Source organism: Microcebus murinus, chromosome 8 (genome assembly GCF_040939455.1).
Source record: "Microcebus murinus isolate Inina chromosome 8, M.murinus_Inina_mat1.0, whole genome shotgun sequence".
In the NCBI taxonomy this organism is placed as follows: Eukaryota; Metazoa; Chordata; class Mammalia; order Primates; family Cheirogaleidae; genus Microcebus; species Microcebus murinus.
In genome coordinates this window covers 102893096-102915788 of record NC_134111.1, presented here as the reverse complement: position 1 = coordinate 102915788, position 22693 = coordinate 102893096, and the positions used below count along the sequence as shown (strand labels likewise).

At 52.2% G+C, this 22693-nt stretch overlaps 1 protein-coding gene across 7 annotated transcripts in view; it reads right to left on the bottom strand.

Annotated features, from left to right (window-relative positions):
* AGAP1 (ArfGAP with GTPase domain, ankyrin repeat and PH domain 1) overlaps window positions 1–22693 on the bottom strand; it is a 535764-nt gene that overhangs the window by 367987 nt on the left and 145084 nt on the right. For 2 of the 7 annotated variants that reach the window (XM_076006074.1, XM_076006075.1), the window contains exon 1: window positions 16476–17454. The exons of the other annotated variants lie outside the window; for them this stretch is intronic. In XM_076006074.1, coding sequence (XP_075862189.1) covers window positions 16476–17454 — 979 coding nt within the window. Of the gene's footprint in view, window positions 1–16475; window positions 17455–22693 lie in introns of those variants that run through there. 7 annotated transcript variants of the gene reach the window in all.

Sequence of the window (22693 nt, the reverse complement as noted above, 5' to 3'; positions counted from 1 at the left end):
CCCAACAGCCGTGACTCCTCCACTAGCCCGGAAGGTGGCACAGCTCCGCCAGGGACAGTAACTGCCCCGGGGCACCCGGCCACCAGTGACAAACGTCCGCTGAGATCCCCGGACTTTAACAGCTGTCCTGCCTCGGGATCTGCACCCCACCTGTGAGCTGAGGTGTCCGAGTTGGTCACCCTCCCTCACCTGGAAGCTGGGATCACACCACGCCGTTCTTCTTGGTCATCACTTTTATTTTAAACTAGAAGCTGAATGTTTCAAATGCACAACACCCAGTGCTCCAGGGTGGGCTCTGCCTCTGGAACAAAATTTACCCTGAAGAGCCAGACCTGGGGTGAGGGTGCCTGGGACGGGTCCCCTCCTGTCCCTGCCTGCGGCCGCCCCAGCCCCCCACCCCACCCCACCCCCCAGGCAGCTCTCCTAAAGCGGCAGGTGGGGAGGGTCAGAGTGTCTCAACATTCCGGGGCCGCTGGTTAGAAGTGTGGACCGAGCCCTGTGCGTGGCAGAAGCGAGGGACAGAGGTCGAGACCTCCGGCCCCTCAGTGCCTGGGAAGAGTCACCGTCGACACTGCGTGAAAACCCGCGAGGAGCGAGGCCCTGGCTTGGGGTTCCCCGTCACCCCTGCGTTTACTATGATACCGTTTTCATCACATACATGCAGCAATGAGAAATCTACCATCGGAAAGAAATTCCTCCATGCAAAATAAAGGAGAAGCATTGTTTAAAAAGCAGTGACTGAAGCCGGGCGTGGTGGCTCACGCCTGTAATCCTAGCTCTCTGGGAGGCCAAGGCGGGCGGATTGCTCAAGGTCAGGAGTTCAAAACCAGCCTGAGCAAGAGCGAGACCCCGTCTCTACTATAAATAGAAAGAAATTAATTGGCCAACTAATATATATACAAAAAATTAGCCGGGCATGGTGGCGAATGCCTGTAGTCCCAGCTACTCGGGAGGCTGAGGCAGGAGGATTGCTTGAGCCAGGAGTTTGAGGTCGCTGTGAGCTAGGCTGACGCCATGGCACTCACTCTAGCCTGGGCAACAAAGCGAGACTCTGTCTCAAAAAAAAAAAAAAAAAGCAGTGACTGCCACGAAAGGTCCCGAAGTGAGTACTCAACACACCACGGGAACTTTCCGGAAGGGGGTGCAAGACCACAGCCCACTCTCGGTCCAGCTGCCCTCTCGGGACCCGCCTTGGCCCTGTCTCAGGCACAGGTGCGTGGTTCTGCAAAGCGGGGGTCTTACCTGAGTGGAAATGCCTCGGGGGCACGGTTAGAGACGGCCCTACCCTGGGGTGGCCCGCCAGTGTGAGTCCCTCGGAAACTATGGGTCGGAAATGACAACGGAAGGGGGAAGGGCTAGCGAAACGGACTTGAGACCTTCAGAACCTGGCCACGACAGGCCAGCGGCCCCCACGCCCAAACCCCTCGAGCTCTGCGGCTGTATGGAAACATCATCAGTCCAGTAATTTCTGCTCGTTAATGAAGGTGCCGGCCGTCGTGCCGGAGACTCCAAGGATCCGTGCAGGGCGGTGAGCCCCAGCCGGGCCAGCGATGAGCCCTGCAGCGGCGTGTGGACACGGCACCTCGCTCCTCCATCCCTCCTGCTCCACCACGAGCGCCCAGGACCGTCTGGGGCCGGGGAGGGCAGCGGAGTGCCCGAGGCGGAGCGGGAGCCCTGGAGCTCCTGGCTGATGGGTGGCCCGGGGCTCACTCCTTGCTCTCTCTGTACACATGTGTCCCTGTACCTGTGTCTCTATGCCCCACCACTCCGTCCCGCTGACCTATGGGACAATAACCCCCACACGGGGTTGCTGGAACCAACACACCAATGTGTGCTGAGCGTTTCCAACAGTGCCCGGCCGGGGAAGCGTCACACAGGTGTGGCGGCTGCATTACCGTGGTGCACACTGCCATCGGGAGCTCCACTCCTCAATAGCACCGTGGTGACAGAGGGGACAGGACAAGGCACCCAGGCCTGGCCCTGCCATTCCCCCACTTTGCTCCCCGGAGCCGTCTCCAGAGCTCTCCAGCGCCCATTTCCTCCAACGCACAATGAAATGAGCAATGATTTCTGCCTCAGGGTGAGCCCCTGTCCAGCTGTGTAACAGGGGTGCACGCGTTCATGACAAGAATCTCCACAAGAGGGAAAAAGGCCAGTTCCCCCGTCCCTCCCACCTGCAGCCAGACACACTGGGCACAGCAGACTCTGTCTGGCAGGGCTAGGCGCTGACGTGGGGGATCTGGCCTTTCCTGAAAGCGGCTGCATGTGCAGGACACGCGAGGGACCCGGGGAGAGGCGGAAAGCGCTGGAAGTGGGTTTGAGGTGGAGGGGCTGGAAATGTGAGCTGTGGGGACCCTGGTGACCCCCTAGAGAGGATGCAGGGGCGAGGCCGGGATGGGAACAGTGGGAGGAGCAGAATCCTCCCTCCGCACGGGCTCCACTGACACTCAGCACCCCAAATGCCAAGAAGCAAAACGAGGAGCTGGACGCCTACGACACTGGCCCCTGCGCCCATCCACAGACCAGGAGGTAAACACAAGGTCCGGGCCTGGCCGCCCAAGAGCAGGACAGAGGCTGAGAGGAGAAGTCCAGGAAGCAACCTTGTCCCAGAACGCCGGGTTCCCCGGGAAGCGTGTGCTTTCCCCGCAGAAGAGACGCTGAATGACCCACGTCACCTGCCTGTCCTCACGCCTGCCAACACCCCAGAGCCATCTCTGGCCATGTCCTGTGAATGAAGAGAGATCTGGTCTGGAGGAGGGGGGCATTCCCATCTAATGAAACAGATGAAATGAAAAGCTGGCAGGTCACATAAACAACCTTCCTCTCAAACGCTGGACCTCGTGTGAAGAAAAGACACTGAATATAACACGTTTTCATCCCCATGTTTTGTCACATTAAACTGACACACGTCCAATAAATCTACCTGGAAACTCAACCTAAAACGGATCCTAAACTGATATCTAAGGTGAATGAATGTCACGATTTACTTGGCATTATTGTACACCAATGAGCCTGTCACCCCCAAAGGCACGCCAACTACAAATAAAGTCCCAAAGTTCTGCATGGGGATGAAACGCCCAGGTACAAAAGGTACTGGTTGACACTTACCACCTTGGAGCATTCAAACTGACATCATTACACCTGACGGAACCCGAGGACTTAACCTCCTCCCAAGGGATCAATGCCCATCTCAGACTTTAACGCAAGGGGAAAAGCCACAAGTTTCTCCTGCAGTGTGGAAAATCAGCTGCCTCGAGGATGTCGATGTCTCTGATAGCACACGCCCAGATTCTTCTGCTGAGAAAACGTTCACTTTCAGAGCTAGAGTGCCTCCCTCCATCGAACCCATGAGGAAACTGAGGCCAAGAGAGGGTGTCACAGACCCTCGCCAACCTGGTCCTCAACCTGCATGAGAAATGAGCAACCTCACACGTGATAAAGTCCGCGGGTTTCACTGGGATTGCACGAGCACTGAGCAGAAGGAAAAAGAGGAAGACACTTACTCGAAATGCCTTCCTCTACATCAGCATTTGGATGTCGAATCTGAATACGTCAGCGGTTGTGTCCAAGCATGAGCACCTGGGTCTAGCTACAGGTGTGGTGATTTTAATCCTCACGATACAATGCAGGTGGCATTAGAATCTTTATTCTTGAAAGCAAAAGATTTTCCAATACAGAATGTATGGCTTCCCAAACCATGGACAAAGACAAACTCCTGAACGAATTCTGTTACTAAAGTCACACCCACCACCATGGCAGCGGGTGGCACTGTCATGGCCCGTCTGACCTTCTGTGCACCTTGGACATCCCCTCCCCCCCCAACCTGGGACCCAGCACAGCAGAGGCTCGGTCTATGTCAGCTACAAGCAGGGGCCTCTGCTTTACCAGATTATTAATGCATCTTTAAACGTCCTAAAAAGAGATCTGGGGGTAAATATTTTCATTCTGAATTTCACAATGAAAAAGACCAAATGGCGCTAACAATATGGCACAGCCGGTCATTTTTTTCAGAATGAAAACATAACACCCACAGGCCTTCAGCTGTCCAGACACAAGTACCCTGCTTAAGCGGGGTGCAGCCAGGGTCCTGGGGGGCCTCGTATCACCCTGCCCCTGGCCAGGTCGCAGGGAGCATTACGAAACGGGGGCCTCTAAAAACCAGAAGGAAAACAGGAAAGGACTCTCAAGGTGATGAGGAGCCCATACACTTTTGGGCATCTGGGGGTGGGCAGACAGGCACATGGCAGCGGGTTAACTGGGCTCAGCACGACCCAGAGAGATGAGAACCCCACTGAGCCCCTGAACAAGGCAAGCGCTGCCGGGTATCTGCTGAACGAATGAACTTACAGACGCAGGAACCAACGCCCCGAGGCAAGACAGACAATGGCCAAACCTGGCCAGGAGAGGGATTTCTGGGTTCCTCATAGGAACTCTCTGTCCTTAACAGGGCGACAAAGAAAGGCCTTCTCCCAGCGGTGAGTTCCCCAGCAAGAGGCAGGGGGGGTCCTCTCAGCACCACGACTCTACACCCGGCCCACTCAGAGCCCGCACGGCCCAGGCACTCACACGCCCTGGGGCCTCTGAAGGTTCTCACCAGCCATGCCTGGGCCACGAGGTCCCCAAGAGCTAGGGCTACATGACGGTCACAAGTGACATGCACACCAGTCCTCCCAGACCAGACGGGCCCCTGACTGTCTAATGACTTATTTAAACACCACGGCATGATTCAAAATAACACCGCCACCCCACGGCCGGCATCCCCAGGTAGTGCCTACAGACTAGTCTGTTGGACTGGGTCACATCCCTCATCTCTTACAGGGCCTCTGACACCGAGAGGTGACGCTGACGGTCTCATTGATACCCAAAGCAGAAATGCATAGCAAACGATGGCCTCTTTCATAGAAAAAAGAGGCTGTGCTTTCGTTTCTCTGCCAGGGCTCCCCATCTATACTTCAGAAAGAGAGAAAAACGTGTGCACCAACTACTCAGGCTCTGAGAAATCTCTGGGACTCGCTCATTTTTAAGATGCTGCTCGGAATCTGACAAATGCAAACAACGGAAGCTGCTGCAAAACTTAGGGTCCCCCCTCCCCGTGACATAAGCAGCCGCCAAATCCTCAAAAGGGAGCCTCGGAGAACCCCGAGCTCCCCGTAATTACGTTTAAGACTACGTGAAGGAGATTCCTGGACAGTGGCTAGTTTTACCCAACTGGGAGCAAATCCTAGGACCTCTTCTTCATCAGGCCCAGGTGGAGGTGGTGTCACGGGGGCCGTAAAGAAAGCAGGTAGACGCTAAACCTCAGCGCACAGCACCTTCCATTCAGAGCTTCCGCGCCTGATGTGCTATCCGTGAATTTTAAAACTTTAAATTTAGCAAATTTAAATATTAACGATACTAAATTTATTTTATAATCTGTAAATTTTATGTATTTGTGTAATTTATAGATGCCAAATACAAATTAAATTTTAATATATTGAATTTTTAAATATATATATATAAAAATAAAAAATCTTTATTTGGGGAGAGAGGCAAGTACATTTCCAAAAAGAAAAAAGTAATTAATGGAATCCAAAATAGTTAACTTCTCTCCAAGGGATCATTATTTTTCCCCATTCCGCCTGAAAGGGAAGAAATTATTTTTCATTTTCCAGGAGAGGAGGACTTCCCACACACGTAGGACCTAGCTTTCCAAGCCAGCTGGAGCGGCAGCACTTCCTTCCAGAACATTTCCTGCTGTTAGAGGGGGGTGGGATGAGTCCACCAGCAAGGAGGAACGTAAAACCGCACGGCACGGCAGGCAATGTGTACAGAACATTCCTTTATGCCCCGTGCTGACGTGAGTCACATGTGCACACACGCACGCTCCAGCACACACACCCACATGTCACACCAGAGCTAAGTGCTAGAGTTAATCCCTGTTTTTCAGATGAGGAAACTGAGGCACAGAGGTTAAGTAACTTGCTTAAGGTCACATACCTAGAAAATGGCAAAACCAGGATTTTTGGCTCCAAATGCCTCATTCTTAGCCAACAAGCTACATGGGTTTTCAGAGTGAAAATGAATCATGACCCCCTTGAATGGAGGAGTTCACAGTGTATTTCTGGCTATTTATACATTAAAACCAACACAACTGGCCGGGTGCGGTGGCTGACGCCTGTAATCCTAGCACTCTGGGAGGCCGAGGCGGGCGGATTGCTCAAGGCCAGGAGTTCGAGACCAGCCTGAGCAAGAGCAAGACCCCATCTCTACTAAAGAAATTAATTGGCCAATGTATATAGAAAAAATTAGCCAGGCATGGTGGTGCGTGCCTGTAGTCCCAGCTATTCAGGAGGCTGAGGCAACAGGATTGCCTGAGCCCAGGAATTTGAGGTTGCCGTGAGCTAGGCTGATGCCATGGCACTCACTCTAGCCTGGGCAACAAAGCGATACTCTGTCTCAAAAACAAAACAAAACAAAACAAAAAAACCAACACAACCCAGCAATGCAGTGTCAGTGTAAAGCATGCAAACTAAATGAGTCCCTCCCTAGGACAGGACTTACCGTGCACACGTGGGGGGGGGAGTAAACTCCACCACGACCGTAACTCTGGACCTGGTCATCTAGTAACCAGCTAGGCTCCAAAGTCAGAGAGCACGTCGGAGTCACGAGGCCAGCTAACGGTGAGCACGGGCCGGTGCTGACAGCAGCTGTGTCCGGCTGCCTGCGTGCCCGGCTGTCTCGGGGGAGGCGGGCAGGCAAGGCAGTGAACTAGTGTGGAGTGCAGACGAGCTCAGGACCAAAGCATTAGGTCGAAATGTCTCCCTTCTGCCCCAGCATGCGCTTTCCACTGAGGCGGCCTGTGAAATCTCGCGGTAAGTGGGGAAGGGGCTAAAATGTGCTGAGGCCGGCCAACTGCCCGGCTGGAGGGAGGGCGGGAAAACACGGCTGCCTGCGCATGAATGGCAGCCGTGGGCACGGCTCACCCCATCCGGGCTCACAGTCCCGCTCTCGGCCCAGGGCATGGACGGGGAGCTTGTGACCCTGAGCCGAGCCTCTGGGAGCCCACAGCCACTCTTCCCAGGAAGCCAGGCACTTTTCCCCATGAGGCCTGAAGATGAGGGTCTGCATAAAGATAACATTCCCAACAAGCTGAAGCTGGGGCAGTGGGGGACACGTGCCACGCATGGGGACGCTGCTTGAAGGTTACAGCCAGCTGCATGCACTGATCTAGGCATGCTGCACATGTCAGTACCTGCCAAAGTGTACGTGACTTGCCCCTCCAAAGACAAGGAGCTGGGAGAAGCCAGCCTCGGTGGCTCTATATATGGCTTCAAGAGGCTGCCTGGGTCCCCTTTTCACTGGCCCACAGAGAGCCACGGAGAAGAGGTAGGAAGATCACTTATCGAATTATGCAAGACTGGTCCAAACGGACCCAAGGGCACTTCCCAAGTTGCAGCTTCCAGGAGGGGATGTGGGGACCCCACCCCTCTGGACACCAGCATTCGCACTCAGACCCCAGCCCCACCCCACTCCCACAGAGCTCAGGCCCAGCACTTCTCCTTGCAGCCAGACCAAAGCCCAGATCCTGCCCAAAGATGCTCGATTCTTAGTATTTGAGCTCCTTTCCAATGACAACGCAGATTTCATCAATCTTCTATGAATACATGTAATCGTCACTCTTCAGTCCGAGGCTGGGACCCCACAGGGAAGCCCAGTCATGGGGCCAGCTCCCTGGGCTCTGACCTCTCACGTGTAAATCTCGAGTCCCCCCCACTCGGGTGACTGGATGGTGTGACAACGAACAGGGGTTTATAACATTATCCTCAATGGTGCTTTCATCCTCCGCAGTACTTCACATACAAACAACGGTCCCATTTCAGCCTCCGCAAAACACAGATCCAAATACCACCACTTGCATCACCACATTAGAAAACCTAAATATCTGAAAATGTGGAATTCACCAAATGATCTTCATTACACTTCACTGAACAAACTTGATAAATACATTGTGTCGGTGATAGTTTATTACTCTGAATATTGCAAGTCACTCCCAGCAAGGAGCATCAATCACTGCTCACTAAAATCTGAAGCACACTGATCACTGAGCTTTTCAGGCAGCGAGCTCTCTGGCTGCCATCCTTCCGGGAAGAAAGCACGGCGGGTTTAGGAAAGGTAATGTCAGGACGTGGCGCTCAGACGAGCTTTCTGAAATGCACGCATATTGGGCTTGCCCCACGGACCCATATCCTGCAAGGTAACAGCCGCTCCTCGAGTTACATGAACAAAGGGGCCTGAGCCAAAAGGGAAAAAGATGACTCTATTCTCCCCTTTTATAGTTTTAAGGTAAAAATGGTTAACAATTTTAAAAGAAGTAGCAAAGGTGATGGGAAAATACAGGTTAAAGTAGTGAAAACAAAATACAAGGTTAACTTATACTTGTAGCTTCAGGATATAAGATAACCACCTGGGCAAATGTATACCTCACAGTAATTATAGAAACAAGCACAGCCACAGAGTAGATGTTTCTGGCTTCAGGTCTCTTGCAAAACACATTATAGGTAAATAAAGTAAAGCAAAGACACGACAGGTTAGAATTTGGTTTTGCGTCCTTCCTGCACCTTCTGGGGAATCCGCCCAGGTGCACAGTGAAACACACCTCCTTAAACGCATGAGGGAGACAGGACTTGGGGAGGCGAAACGACTTGTCAGGGTCGCCTTGCTAACCCTACGTGTTGCAGCCAAGACTAAGCCCACTCCACCGAATCAAGACGCTCCTCCACTTCTCCACGTGGCAAGTTAAAAGCGTCCCCACATTAACAGAAGAACATTCTTTCCCGCCCCCATCACTGTCTTCCTTGCACACTTGAAACCAGTTTTGGAGTCAAAGCACTACCAGAAATCATCCAACGAAAGGCTGTAAGAAAATCAGATTAAGGTCATGCCGGGCCATCCCCCACCACCTGGAAGCCCAAAGAACAAATGGCATCAGTGCTGGGAGGGGCTTCATGTGCACACGGGAGCCCAGGACACACCACCTGGGGGCAGCTGTTGACCGTGGGAGGGGAGGCGCAGACTAACTCCACCAGCACCTCCGGCTGGCAGCAGAACCCCAAGTCCCAGAGTTGCCGGCAGAATAAGACCACATCCAAAAGTGGGGCCGGGAGGGAGGCCCGAGGACAGTCCAAAGAAATTCTAGACAAATGTACCTTAACCTTTAAGTCCAGGAGAAAGCAACTCCCTGGGAGAAGAGTAGGCACAAACATTTTCAAAATGCTCGATCTGGAAAGGACTCTAGACCTTGAAAAACCGAGCTAGGATTTGAAGACCATGAAATTTCCCCCAGGCAACCACCACCTTGCCTCTCCCAACACCCCCTGACTCGTATGTGCCCCGAAGCCCCCAGCACTCAGAAACCCTCCACCCAAGATGCCAGCCTATTCCAAAGCGGTGGCTTTGCTTCTTAGAAAGGACTTCCTAATTTTGAGTCAAAATCCCTTTCCCTTTAAGTTTCATTAGTCAGCACTAACTGCTGCGTCCCCTTTGCACCTGCTTCTCAGATACAGGGAGGGAAGTCCCTCGAGTCCCCAGTGTTCTCTTCCAAATCAAAAAATCCCTGTGTCTTCTATGAACTTGGCTTCCAGAGTCTGCCGTGAACCAGATCAGGCACCTACTCATAAACCCAAAAGAGAGCAGACCCTTCAGAGAGTTGGGATTCTAGTCTGGAAACTGAAATAACCAGAATCCATGAAACATCCAAGTGTCCCAGAGCTTCCGATGGGCTGTGCGGCACCGGAGGAGAGAGAACTGGCGTGGCACAAGCCAGGAGCAGCACCACAAGCCACTGTGCCCTTTGCCAAAGGCCGCAGGACTTAAGTGGCGGGAAAGCAAGAGACACACATGCATCCTTAAGATCAAAATCATGCTTTCTGTATTTCACAGGACTGGTTTTGCTTTTTGAGCTAATAGGGAGCACAGAGGCAAAAAACTGGATAAATATCCCTCCCTCGTGTCCACCAACAGAAGAAGTGGCATCAGAGTAGTTCTGATCTTGTGCAAGAATGAGAGAGGGCAGGGGCTGCACCAGAGAGGCTGGTGGCATTGTTTTCAGAGTCAGCTCTCAAGTGTCTGACAGTCAGAAGACCCTCTCAAAGAAGCCCTTGCGACGACAGGCACACAGAGCAAGAGGGAACACAAGATTCCCTTTGACAACCGTCTCAAACAAATGAACATCCACTCAAATGAATTTGTATTCTGCTGGTCCCCAAGGGCAGTCCACTGAACAAAGACCAAAACAACCGGCACGCTACGTCATGTAAAATCTTCGACCTAAGGATTACACCAGGAATGGATTCAGTACTTCTTAGCCATTCCCAGCAAAGGACAGTATAGGAAGCAACCATCGTCTTCCTTTTCACTCCCGCACGTCAAAATGCACATCGTAAAATTATCTTCATTTGTTAGATAAGGAGAAGCCAAAACGATCCCTCTGCAAGGCTCTCACTGGTACGCCCTGTTACCGAGTGAGCGAGCAGGCTATTCCCGCCCTCTGAGCCAGGGAAGCTTAACTCTTTGGTAAACTGTGTCTTCAGATCTGTGAGTGATGTGACAATTGAAAATCAAGTAGGAACATGACAATCATGAGAGATTATAAGAAAATAAAGAGCCAAGACCCTCTCTGAATTAAAATTAGCCCGATGAACATGTGTGTACTAACCTTTTTTAAATGACAGGAGCATCTACATTAATGCGTTCAGTTAACAGGAGAACAGAGATAAATACATGAATCAACTTAAATCTATAAAAAGAAACAGAACTCTAAAGCTGTCACCTACAAAAACAAGTAAAAATCAACACCACAGTGGATTCTAATTTGGACTGAATGAAAACCTAAGCCAAAACGATCGTGGGCAGATGGTACTTCTTTCAAAATAATGAAAAGACAATAATCTCTCCTCTTTTTGCTAATCTGTTGACCTTAATACCAATTCTGCTCTTAATCACCGGGACATATCGCCACAGCTGAACATACTTTATCTCCATCATGGGACTACCCTCAATAAATAAAACCTTTTCTTTCATTATTTTACTCGTCGTGACATCATTTTAAATTAATGTAACGGCTTCAAATCTACAAACAAAAATTTACACTAGCCTAAATGACAATTCATATTAGAAACGAAAGCCTTATGTTAAAAATATATTTTTTCTCAGGGGGGGAAAAAAAGCTCATTGTGGAAATAATAACATCCTGTTTTATGCTTAGTGTTGGCCTTAGTCACATAGATCTAGGGAACAGAAATGAGTTCTTAGCAGCTAACTACAGAAATCCCAACCAACTTGCTGGTGGAGAGTCTTTTCTACCTGGTAAACTCCTACTGAACCTGCAAGATCCAGCTCATTTACCCGGCTGTGAGGCATTCCTTAATTCTTTCCCATTAGCTCAAGGGCATGTGCTCCATCTTCTCTGTCACCCAAGTTTTTTTCACTAATTCTGTCCATAAAAATTTACAAAGAGTCCAGTGCCAAACACAGTGCCCTTAACCCTTTACACTCGGATGTCGAGTGTGGATAATGAGAAAACAGCCAGCGAGCGCAAAGGGTTAACTCTGCGGTACGTAGAGGAATAATACATGCTTCGTGCCCATGAAGGACTGTCAGAACTGGCAGACAGTGGAGGCAGCTGTTATTACACACAGGGATTAGTGCTCTAATGGAGATGCACCGTGCAGGGAACTACAGTCATATCTTCCCCCAGTACCCCACGAGGTTGTGAGTCACTGGAACTTCTCCATCTCCCCCAGCAGCTATTGACCTCTGAAGACAAGAACAGCGCTTTAGTTAGCTCTAGCTCCCCGCTGCCTAGTAAATGCAGAACACACCAGAGAAACTCCATAAACGTTTGTTAATGCCTTAGGAACACCAGTAAGATGACTTAAAAAAAAAATACTACCAGTGCTTTATAATTGGGCCTTCCACTTCCAAACAAAAGGCACTTGCTAATTATATATACAAGCAAACTGTTTGCTGCAATGTGCCTGTAAAACTGGAGGGCCGCTGGCAGCAGACGGACTTCTGAATACAGGATATTCCAGCCCGGCTCATCATGAAGAAAGATTAGATAATGGGTGACCTGTGCTGAAACCTGGGCTCCAACCCGAGGAAATAAACACAGCAAGACAGAGCTGAGCCCCCAGTGGTTGTCTAAAAGGTTCCCTGGCTGACTTTCAGGGCAGATCTTTCTTGTACCCCAGTGCAACTGCTCTATCTCCAGGAGAGGCATTTAAGCCCACAAAAACAATGGTGACTTTCCTAAATTGCTATCTGGAGTCGCTTATATAAAAAGCAAGCAAGCTTTGTCTAGATTTTTTTGGTTTTTTTTTTTTTTTTTTTTTTTTTTGAGATAGGGTCTTGCTCTGTAGCCCAGGCTAGACTGCAATGGCGTCATCATAGCTCAGAGCAGCCTCAAACTCCTGGGCTCAAGTGATCCTCCTGCCGCAGCCTCCTGAGTAGCTGGGACTACAAGGTGCAGACCACCACACCTGGCTTTGTTTTTTTTGTTGTTGTTTTTGTTTTTTTGCAGAGACTGGATCTCTCTATTGTCCAGGCTGGTCTCCAACTCCTGGGCTTAAGTGATCCTCCCACCTGGGCCTCCCAAAGGGCTAGGATTGCAGGTGTGAGCCACCACTCCTGCAGGATTTATTTATTTTTAATAACAAGAGTCAGTATGTGTCAGTTCAAAATGTTTCAAATTCGACACTGAGTTACACAGTTTCTTTACAATTTACCAGTCTTTTTCAGTAACAAATCAAGTTTAAAAATAAAAATGTATCAAGTTATTTCAGTAATTTTTTTTCATCTAATTGCTGTTTCCTCATTTTCTCCACCGAAGGTTTGTATTTTAAATTATATATATTTTTTAAAAAGTCCATCATCACCCAACAATAATTGAGTGATACAAATCAAGGGAGTTGAAAATTAAAAAAACGAAGGCACTCATAAAACATGCTGTCAAAAATCAGTTGTAAATTGCTACTTTAAACTTAACCTCAGTAAGAGGTACCAATGAATCACTTTATTGCTGTAATCAATCCTCCCAGACAGCAAGAGAATACCCTAGAGACAGGGAAAGCTCTGGACTGGCAATGCAGGTACTGGCTTCACTGCACCCAGCGGCTGGTTCTAAGAGTGTTAGCTGGCCAGCTCAGACAGCACCCACCGGGATGCAGAGAACATGCACTATGGGAAAGTGACACCCTACGATGTCATTAATCATTTACTATGTGATCTGTTCTTGTATTAAATTATACTTGTGTCAACAGACTCTGCCATAATACATGTGTATCAGGTCACACGAAACTGCCCTTGATCTGACACCAGGTCTCTCTGAGATGTTTGCTGGTTCGCTAATAACTGTGAGCCTTACAGAGAAGGATCAGCCCTGGAACTCAGGGAGGCGACCTTACACATCAGGGGGAAGAACTGGGAAGAGCCTAAGTAGACAAATTCCAACAAGGATTAGAAAGTACAAGAGAATCATCCTGCAAAGGTAGTTGTTTCAATCCTTTCACCCTAAATGCCTTGAGTTAAGAACACAGGAAAACCAAAGGTGTATATCTGTGGGACTCTGTGGCCGGGCGTGGTAATCCCAGTTCCTTGGGAGGCCAAGGACAGAGGACTCCTTGAGGCCAGGAGTTTGGGACCAGCCTGGGCAACACAGCAAGACCCATCTCTACAAAAGAAATAAGAGAAACTAGCCCCACATGGTGGCACACGCCTGTAGTCCCAGCTACTCGGGAGGCCGAGGCAAGAGGACTGCTTGAGCCCAGGAGTTCGCGGCTGCAGTGAACTGTAATATAATCATGCCACTGCAGTCAAGGCAAAGGAGCGAGACTCAGTCTCAAAAAGAAAAAAAAAAAAAAGACAAGACTCTAGCCATCTTGCTTCCCTATGCTAACAGAGATACCTTGTCTAAGACTAAGCATTTAACTCTAACAAGCCAAATAGACTATTTCATGTAATAACAGCTGTTTTAAAAGACAGAAAGATTCTAACAGAAAGAAAACCTGCTCAAGCCGATGTCACCTCTAATTACTTTATATTTTCAAGAACTCCAAATTTTAATACATGATGGCCAAGATATAAAGAAAGCCAGTGATGCCCCACCAGGATGTATGTCACATTTCAGGTCTGTAACTCCTTGTCTGTAATTCTGAAATCCCAAAAGATCTGAGAATGTGTGGCAAATGGTTTTGGTGGCAAAACTAGACTTGAACTGGCAGGAGGCTATTTTTAATCACTATTTATTTCACTGAGTGTAAATATCTCAGGCTTTGCTGCAAAATTCTATCATGTAATTACAGGGAGCTGCCCAACCTCACAGGTGATGTTCTATAACACACACCATCTCACCCCCCTAAAATCCAAAATTTCTGAGTCCTGCAAACCCACCTGGCCCCAGTGGTCTGGGCAGTTCTTTGTGAACCTGCACCCCATGGCCGATGCTTCCGAATGTGACCTTAGAGACTTTTATAAAAATTCAAAATCTCATTTAAAGAGCACCTGAATTCTAAATAATTTATGCCTTAGGAAGCAAATATATGAACACCAGAGGAGTATAATCAAATAAGAAGTTGTAAGAGCTGTGGGACTACACCTTTTACCTTACCAAAATCCTAAAAACACTGACATTGCAGACGTTACAGCCAAAAGCAAAGATTTCATCCAGGTGAAACACATAGCTGTTTTTGTGTGATTACCTAGAACTTCAGAATCAAGTGAGGCCCTAGAGTTCTGACCCTGGGTGCTGTAACCTAGTTCATCAAGTTTCCATTTTTCTGCACAACCCACAAAGCTACTAGTATTGTTATGTGTCAGACCAAAGTCATTCAACCCTGAAAAGGAATGACCACAGGGACAAAACCGAACATTACTATTACCACTACTACTATTATTTTATGCAGCCCTAGAGGGGAAAATGCCAGCACACTTCACACCTTTACTATTCCAAATCTACTATCAATCTATTTGACCAGAGAATACTCCAAACCCAAATGCTTTTAACTTGAATCAATAAGTACCACAATGCAACTCGCTCATTGTAAACCGTGCCTGTGGATCGCTCTCTGTGATGTGAGCTTGTCTGGGACCCAGGCAGCTAATTACTATTTTCTACAAAGTCCACAAGAACAAGGACGTAAGCCTGTTATTAGAGGGAGAACTGGGACTTTTGGATTGGAACTTCCTCTGATCACAAATGATGACAAGCAGCAGCTCTGTGCAAGCCAACTGTTTTAACAAAATAACTCATCTGTTTTAACAAAATAAGGGCAGTCATTTATTTGCCCTGGTTGGTTTTAACATGTATACAGGGCAGTCAGCTAACCTGTTAAGTCCACTTGGGAAGAATCCTTCTCCAGGGATGGCAAAATAGCAGGTGAGAACCGCTAACCAAAAGCCCGAAACCCTGCTTCAACTACCTAATCAGCAGCAGAGCTGGGTCATTAGGATAACAAGTATGGTTAATGATTTTTTGGTGAGTGGTAAAACATGTGGCCACATGTCTGCGGCTAGGATCCCTCTAGGCAGACAGGACCCTCCCACGTGAGCAGGCTGTAAGATCCCGCCCCACTGCCCACCCCCAGCCTTTTCCCTTTGGGGTGGCATGGGGAGATGGGGGCCATGCCTTGCTGTTTCTGGAGCCTCTAATCACGGAATGCTACCAGAAGGTTAACTGATTCCTGCAGGAGACCGTCGTACCGGCCTCTGGAGCCTTCCCTGCAAGGTCCCTGTCAGAGGACTCAGAGAACAGAGAGCTGAGGTTTCAGAACGGGCTGCGGTGCTGTGACCCTCCTGCCTGTCTGCCGGCCCACATTACTAAGAATTCTGCCCCAGACCTGCTTTCCCCGTTAAGATGCCACTCGGCAGGTTAGCTGTGGGGAGAAAGGCCTACTCCCTGCCCCTCGTCCCCCACCCCCACCGCAGTGAACTGTCTGTACCGTGGGCTGAGGCCGCACCACAGCCACTCACGCACGGTGGCGCCAACAGGGAGACTGGCCTTGGGCAGGAAGAGAAACCAGGATGAATGCCGGCTTCTCCCCGCCAGGCAGCTGCACCTGTGCGGCAGCTTACAGGGCCAAGACCGGCTCCCTGGAGCTGCCCTGGGCTCACGGGCCCGCTCTGGAGAAGGCCGAGCCGGCACCTGCCCGGGGAAGGCACGGTCAGGCAAGCCACCTCTCCCAGTCAAGCTCGCCACAGCGGGGAGATGGCGGGCCCAAGGGGCACCACCGCACACGGCGGGGGGCAGGAGCAGTGAGGCGCTTCAAGACCGCCGCGCATCGCTGGGGAAAACCGAGCTCACCCCCACGGGGTCACTTGTGACCTGGGAGGGCGTGTCCCTTAACTGCTCCCAAGCCCAGCGTGCCCAGCAGAGCAGGCGCCCGCGGAGCCCGCCGGTGCCCGCCTCTCCCGTCCCCAGGCCCCCAGGCCACGCGGCCCACCTCTGCGCGGGGACCCGTCGATGCTCTCGGCGCTGGACGAGTGCGCGTCGGCCGGGGCGCGCCGCAGGCTGAAGTAGCCGCGCGGCCGCGAGGCGCCGCTGCGAGGGGAGGGCCCGCCGCCGGGCACGCCGTCCCTGCGCGCGAAGATGCCGCTGAAGAAACGCAGCAGCCGGTGCTCCGAGGCCGCGCCGGGGCCGGCGGCCGCGGCCCGGGCGCGCTCCAGCCGCTGCAGGTCGCTGTTGTCCAACGTGCGGTTCTTGCTCTTGCTGCGCTCCCAGCGCTCCAGGTCCGAGAGCGCGTCGTTCTTGCTGAGCACCTCGCCCACGTCCAGGGTGTTGCGCTTCTCCGAGGCGGGCTGCGCGGCGGCCGAGGGCTCCAGGGCGGCCCCGGGGCCGGCCGCGGCCTCGTCGCCCGGAGCACAGGCCAGAGTCCCGGAGCTGCTGTGGCGCCTCCCACCGCCCAGCGCCAGGCCTCGCGGCGCCTCGGACTCACTCCAGTGCCTGAAGCTGAGGCTCCGCCGCAGGGGCGCGGCCAGGGCCCCCTCCTCGTCGGGGCTGCTGGGCGCGGGCGAGCCGCGTCCCTCCTCCACAGCCGGGGGGCTGCCGGCCAGGTCCGCGGGCTCCCGGCCGCGTGCGCATGGCCGGAGCCGCCCGAGCTCCAGCTGCCCGGTGCTGCGCGCGCGGAAGGTGCGGAAGTCCCAGGCGTGGGGCTGGCGACCCTCGGGGTCCTCAGCGTCCGCTGCCTCCTCCTCTGCCTCCTCCTCCTCCTCCTCCAGCCGCCCGGGCGCGTCCGGGGAGCGCGCGGGCCGGGGCCGCCGAGCCGGGCGCAGGTCGGTGCCGCCGGGGCCTGGCGCTGCCAGCTGCTCCTTCCTAACCATGGTCACGGAAATGCGGTAGACGGTCTTCCTGGGGGGCGTCCCGCGCGGCATCGCGTCTGCAGGCGGCGACGCGGGCTCGCCGCTGCCGTCCAACAAGTACATGTCGCCCGAGGTCGTGGCCGCAGCCACCGCGCCGCCCACCGGGGCCCCGCCGCATCCAGCGAGCCCGCGACCGGGGCGGTCGCCGGGCAAGGCGGGGACAGCGGGCGGGCCGGGAGTGTGGCCCACGCCCCCCGCTCGCAGCAAGGACCGCGCTCAGGCAGCGGGAACGGCGCCCCTGGCACCCGCCGGCCCGTGCGCCGCGCGACCCGAGTGCCAGGGTCTGGGCACGGGGCGCCAAGCCATGGGCCGGCGGGGCTGGGGCCAGGTGGGGCGGCGGGCGGGCGATCAGGCGCTGGGGCGGGCTCGCCGGCAGGTGCGGCTGCGGCGCACAGGGTCCAGGGCGGGCGGCGGCGCCCGCGGCTTCATTGTCTACGGTGCGGGGCCCGTTCGCATCTTCGGCCCCTTCCTGCACAGTTCGGCCGTTCCGCAGCCTCCGCCACCCTCCGGGCCAGGGACGCGCGGGCAGCTGCGCCGGCTGCGGCCGAGGGGCGGGCGGGCGGTGGTTTAAAATGGAAATGCGCGCCGGGGCGGGGCGGGGCGGGGCGGACGGGCGGGGGCCGGCGTGCGGGGACCGCGGGCCGCGCGCCCAGCCCGGCGGCCGAGTCCCGGGAGCGCGGCGGCGGCGGCGGCGAGCGCGGCCGGCGGGCAGGCCCAAGCGCCGTGATGGATCGCCGGTGCGCGGACCGGAGCCTCCAGGGGCTTACCCAGGCGCCCGCCTGCACCCTAAGCCTACACACACTCCCAGGCCTGGCCTGCAAAAGCAAAACAAGGGGCATCTCTCACCAGCTGCGGGTTTATCGGAGGCATCTTTCCCAACCGTGCAGCCTTGAAGACGCAACTCAAATGACTCATTTGAGAAATAAGGTATCCTTGGTACCTGTTCCCCCCAACCTCACACAGAACACGTGGGCTTCCAGAAGACAAGAACAAAGACCCGGCTGGTGCTGTGCATGCCAGTGCCTTCCCAGTGGAGGACCACAGTTCCTCTCCCAAGATAACTTATCAGGGGTATTTTCTCAATGTGTGGGGAAACATTCCTTGCGGATGGCTAAGCACTTGCCACCCGTGGCAGCAGAATGGAAAACACAACAGGTAAGAGCAGGAGGACAGACCTGCCCATCCAAGCCAGGCTTGTCCACTTACTGCCCACTAGTCTTTCAACCTGTAAAACAAGGATAAAGATAATAGCACCTACACTTTGACCATTCCTAGTAAGGAGGAAACCAGTTAAAATACTACATGCCGGGCATTCTGTGTCAGCACTAAATATTCACCATTTGTATTGAAAGGCGAATTTCTTTTCCATCAAATTTCCCCACTTGCTACCTCTTGACCCTGACATACACTGACTGGTCTTGGATATTATCTGATGCAGAATAATCCTTGTACATAAGTTGATCAGCATATTGGTCCCTCATGCTGTCCCAAACATAGACCTACTGTTTTAGAGTTTGCTTGATTAAAAGTTTCAGAAGGAAAATATAGTAAATACAATGTCCACTAATAGAACCAGACGCTTACACGGCCTTTTCCAGGCCTGGAAATGCCAAGGATTGCTGAAGGCTGTTTCTAGGCGAGATGCTGGTGGCCACCGTTTGCAGGCAGAGACGGTCAAGCGCCAGTTCTCCCTCCTTTAGTCCCGTAACAAACATCATAGGGTACCTGCTGTGTGCATGGCACAGAAAGTGGCATAAAGATGAATCAGGTAAGGTCTCTTGAAAGAGGTGATATAGCCTGGGAATTCTGGATTTTACCTCTGAGTAAAATTAAATATTCAGAAATAAATCAGAGAGACTGCTAGGTGATTCATTTTATTTTTTTAGGATACTTTAAAATACATCTGGACCATCCTCAGTGGCCTCCACCTCAACAACATAATGTCCACCATCACAGGGCCACAAGCTTGGTCCACTTGCTCCTCAAACTTCAGGGCTTTGGAAATGTACGGTATATTCTCATTGAAAGGCCACGACAGAACCGTCCTACCTTTTGAGTTTCAATAAAGAAGCCCTTTTTGATGAGACCCAAGAACCACCAACTTCTAAAATCATCTATCAGGGCGACATTTCTACAGCCCGTTGGGTTAGGGGTATGCAGAGGCTCAGAGAGGGTGGGCGCTTCCCCCAAGGCTGCACAGCCCATCAGTGAGAGCGAAACCTGGGGTCTTGGGGGTCACACTGCCTATCCCAGCACCGCAACGTCGTTTCTTTCCTCTTAGTAAGCATCAGCATTCTGCTTTGTTGGGAACGAAGAGCACGGCAAGTATGTGAGTATTACTGAACTCCAGGCTGATCAAGCACCACTGATCTCTCTCCACTACCGTGTAGCATTCTTAGCAAATGTGCACTGATTATTCATTGTCTTATTGGCCCATTTATTCATAAAGTATACATTGTGTACCTACTGCAATGCTATATAGTGGCAAGGGAGGGCCTCTGTCCTCAAAGAATTCACAAACTCTCAAAAAACCGCTAAGGCTGTAATTTTACTATAAAAAAGACAGTAAGGGAGATAAAAGTGTTGGTGACAATCCCAGAGATGGCTGCAGTGCCCAGCACTGTCTAATGAACAAGCACCACTAAGATTTGGGGACAGTCTAAAACTTCACAGCTGAAGGTCCATCCACCTAAAGGTCACCGGGTCTGTAAGCTGAGAAATGGAAACTGGGCACCATGTGGAGGCGGAGATCTTTGCTAGGAGCAATGATGGGACCAGACCCAGGGCTCCTTAACTTAGCTGGGGACCCAGTCTCCCTATTTGAGACGGCAGCAACTTTCCAATGCTGAGATAAACTGTAATGTGAAAGTAACTGGTCCATAATTAAGATATGTCAATTTATCTTGTTATCTGAGCCACTCATAGAGCCCAAAGTTAAAAAAAAAATAAAACAAAACAGCATTCCTTTAGAACTCCAACACTGGACTGTTAGTATCTGCTGGCTGCCGTACCTTTGTCTGAAATCCACCCCAGGTTTTGCGCTTTGCCATACGAGGATGCAGGCTGCAGAGTAGAAGAATCCATTTGATCTACCTTAGATGACACTGAATCTTCCAGGGAACCTCTTTCAGGCATAGCCAGTGTGTTTGCCATCTTTCAGCACTCCCCGCCTCAGAAGGAAGCACTTACTTTCCACGCCAATCACAGTGATCCAGAGTCAGGCCCGATTGTCAGGGTTGAAAAGCCTGGTGGCCGAGAACTGCCTCTCCCCACCGCCCTGGAGACATGGGCTCTACCATGCAAAGGAGACACATGCCCCAGAACCTGTCACTCCAAAATCCAGATCCCTTTACAAAGCCAGCCCTGCCTTTTCTGAAAAGGAAAATAATAATAATAATAATAATACCTATCTTCAGGTGGCATTAAGCTTTATTTTCCTGTGGCTTTTAAAACTGACCCCCACTAGACCATCGGCTCTTAAATTTTTCCATGCCATGGAGTACATCACCATTATGGCTTTAAACAAACAAACAAAAAGCCTGTGGCTGAGCTCGCTGCTACATCAGGACCAAGCAGCAGCCAGGCAGTGCCTCGTGCTGCAGGGGCTCCCTCCCCGGCCCCCTGGGAAGGACTGCGGAGGTGGGTGCAGGGCCAGCCCCCCTCACCCCATCCACCCCTGTCCCCTCCGCAGCTGGCTTCACTCCCTTAGTTCCAAGTTCATGAGATTCTCTGGCCACCCTCCCACGAATCCTCCGTCCTGGACCATTTCTAGCTACCTATAAATCAAACATGCTCCATGAGAATATTATTTCGCAAGTGTTACTAAGAGCTGATAAGCCTCATTTAAAGGAAACTTCTGGTAGTCAGTCAGCAGAGCCATCTGCTGTGAAAGCCGACTTTCCAAATAACAGAACTTGACAGCTAGTAATCACGTTCCCCGCATCTTAGCAGAGCCACATCTGCTGAGGACCGAGACCAGCCAACCACTGATCCTGCCCCGGCCCTACCATTCAACCACTGATCCTGCCCCGGCCCTACCATGCCACCGAGGAGCCGGCCTGGAACCCCGCCGTGGGGTGCTCTGAAGGCTGTTTTCTGGGAGCCGGGTGACTGACACACACATGTAAGAACCAAAAAGAAACCACAGTGATGGTTTATTAATAATTTTATATTTTACCTTTTTGGGTGAGACTCAGACAGGGTCATTAAGCTTGGGGTAGGGTTTCTGATCTGAGATTCACCACGACACTCGGCTCCTACACACAGACAACTCCGCCTGAGACACTCCAGGCGAACTCACTGGGGACCCCGTTTTTCTTATTTTAAAAGCTGAAGATTAAAAGTGGAGCTATAACAGAGATGAGGACTTGACCCTCATCTGCCAGTCGAGGAAGGGCAAGTATACTCTGCCCCCAGGGCGGGCTGACGCTGCTGTCCTTTTGACCCAGCAAGACAGACAGACCCGGAAGGTCCTCTGAACACCTGCATCCTTCCTCTGCATCCCCCCAGGGACCAGTAAGGAGCATCCCTGCCAACAGAGCGGCCGCGGGCGTGGTGCCACGAGGGAGCGCCTACCCTCCACGCCCTTTTCAGCTTTAACAGGAGGGCCCACGATGTCGCCTGCTTCTCGGGCAGCACTCTTCGCTCCACATTCTAGACACTGAACAGCAGCAGGTCAGGAATACTCATCGAAACTGAACGTGGTATGACCTCGAAGAGGGGGAGTCCTCGTCCAGATCCTATCTTCAGCGTCCATGGATCTAGGAGGGCTTAGCCGGGTGCCCTGGCAGGCAGGGCAGGCGGGGAGTGGGGGACCCACTGCTTCAGCCTCCCCACACCCCCAGCGGTACCCTGAGTCCAGCTCAATATCCTGCCGTCAGAAGGCTCCTCCGGGAGGCCTTCCCACGAATTCCTAGATGACAGACAGCTGCCACGTGCTGTTGACAATCAGCAAACACACCTGTGTGGAGCGGCAGCCTGGGGCCCTCGCCCTTTACCTGATCTGCAAGGCAGAGCAGGAATGGGAATCCTGAGGTTTCGCCGACTTCAGTATTCCAACAAGCAGCCCGCCCGCATGTGCCGTTTCCTGGGGTCCGGCAGGTGAGCGGGGGTGGGAGGCACCGACAGTGCCCGGATCTCCCTGTTCGCGGACAGGGGGAGCTGGCATCAACTGTGCCATACATAACCAACACCCAGAAGAAAGGTGAGGAGGCGGCAGGTAAGAAGAGAGCCAAAAACAACTATTTCTAGTTGAAACACTCAAAAAAGGCTTCACAAAGGGAGGGAGTGTTGGGAGCAGGCT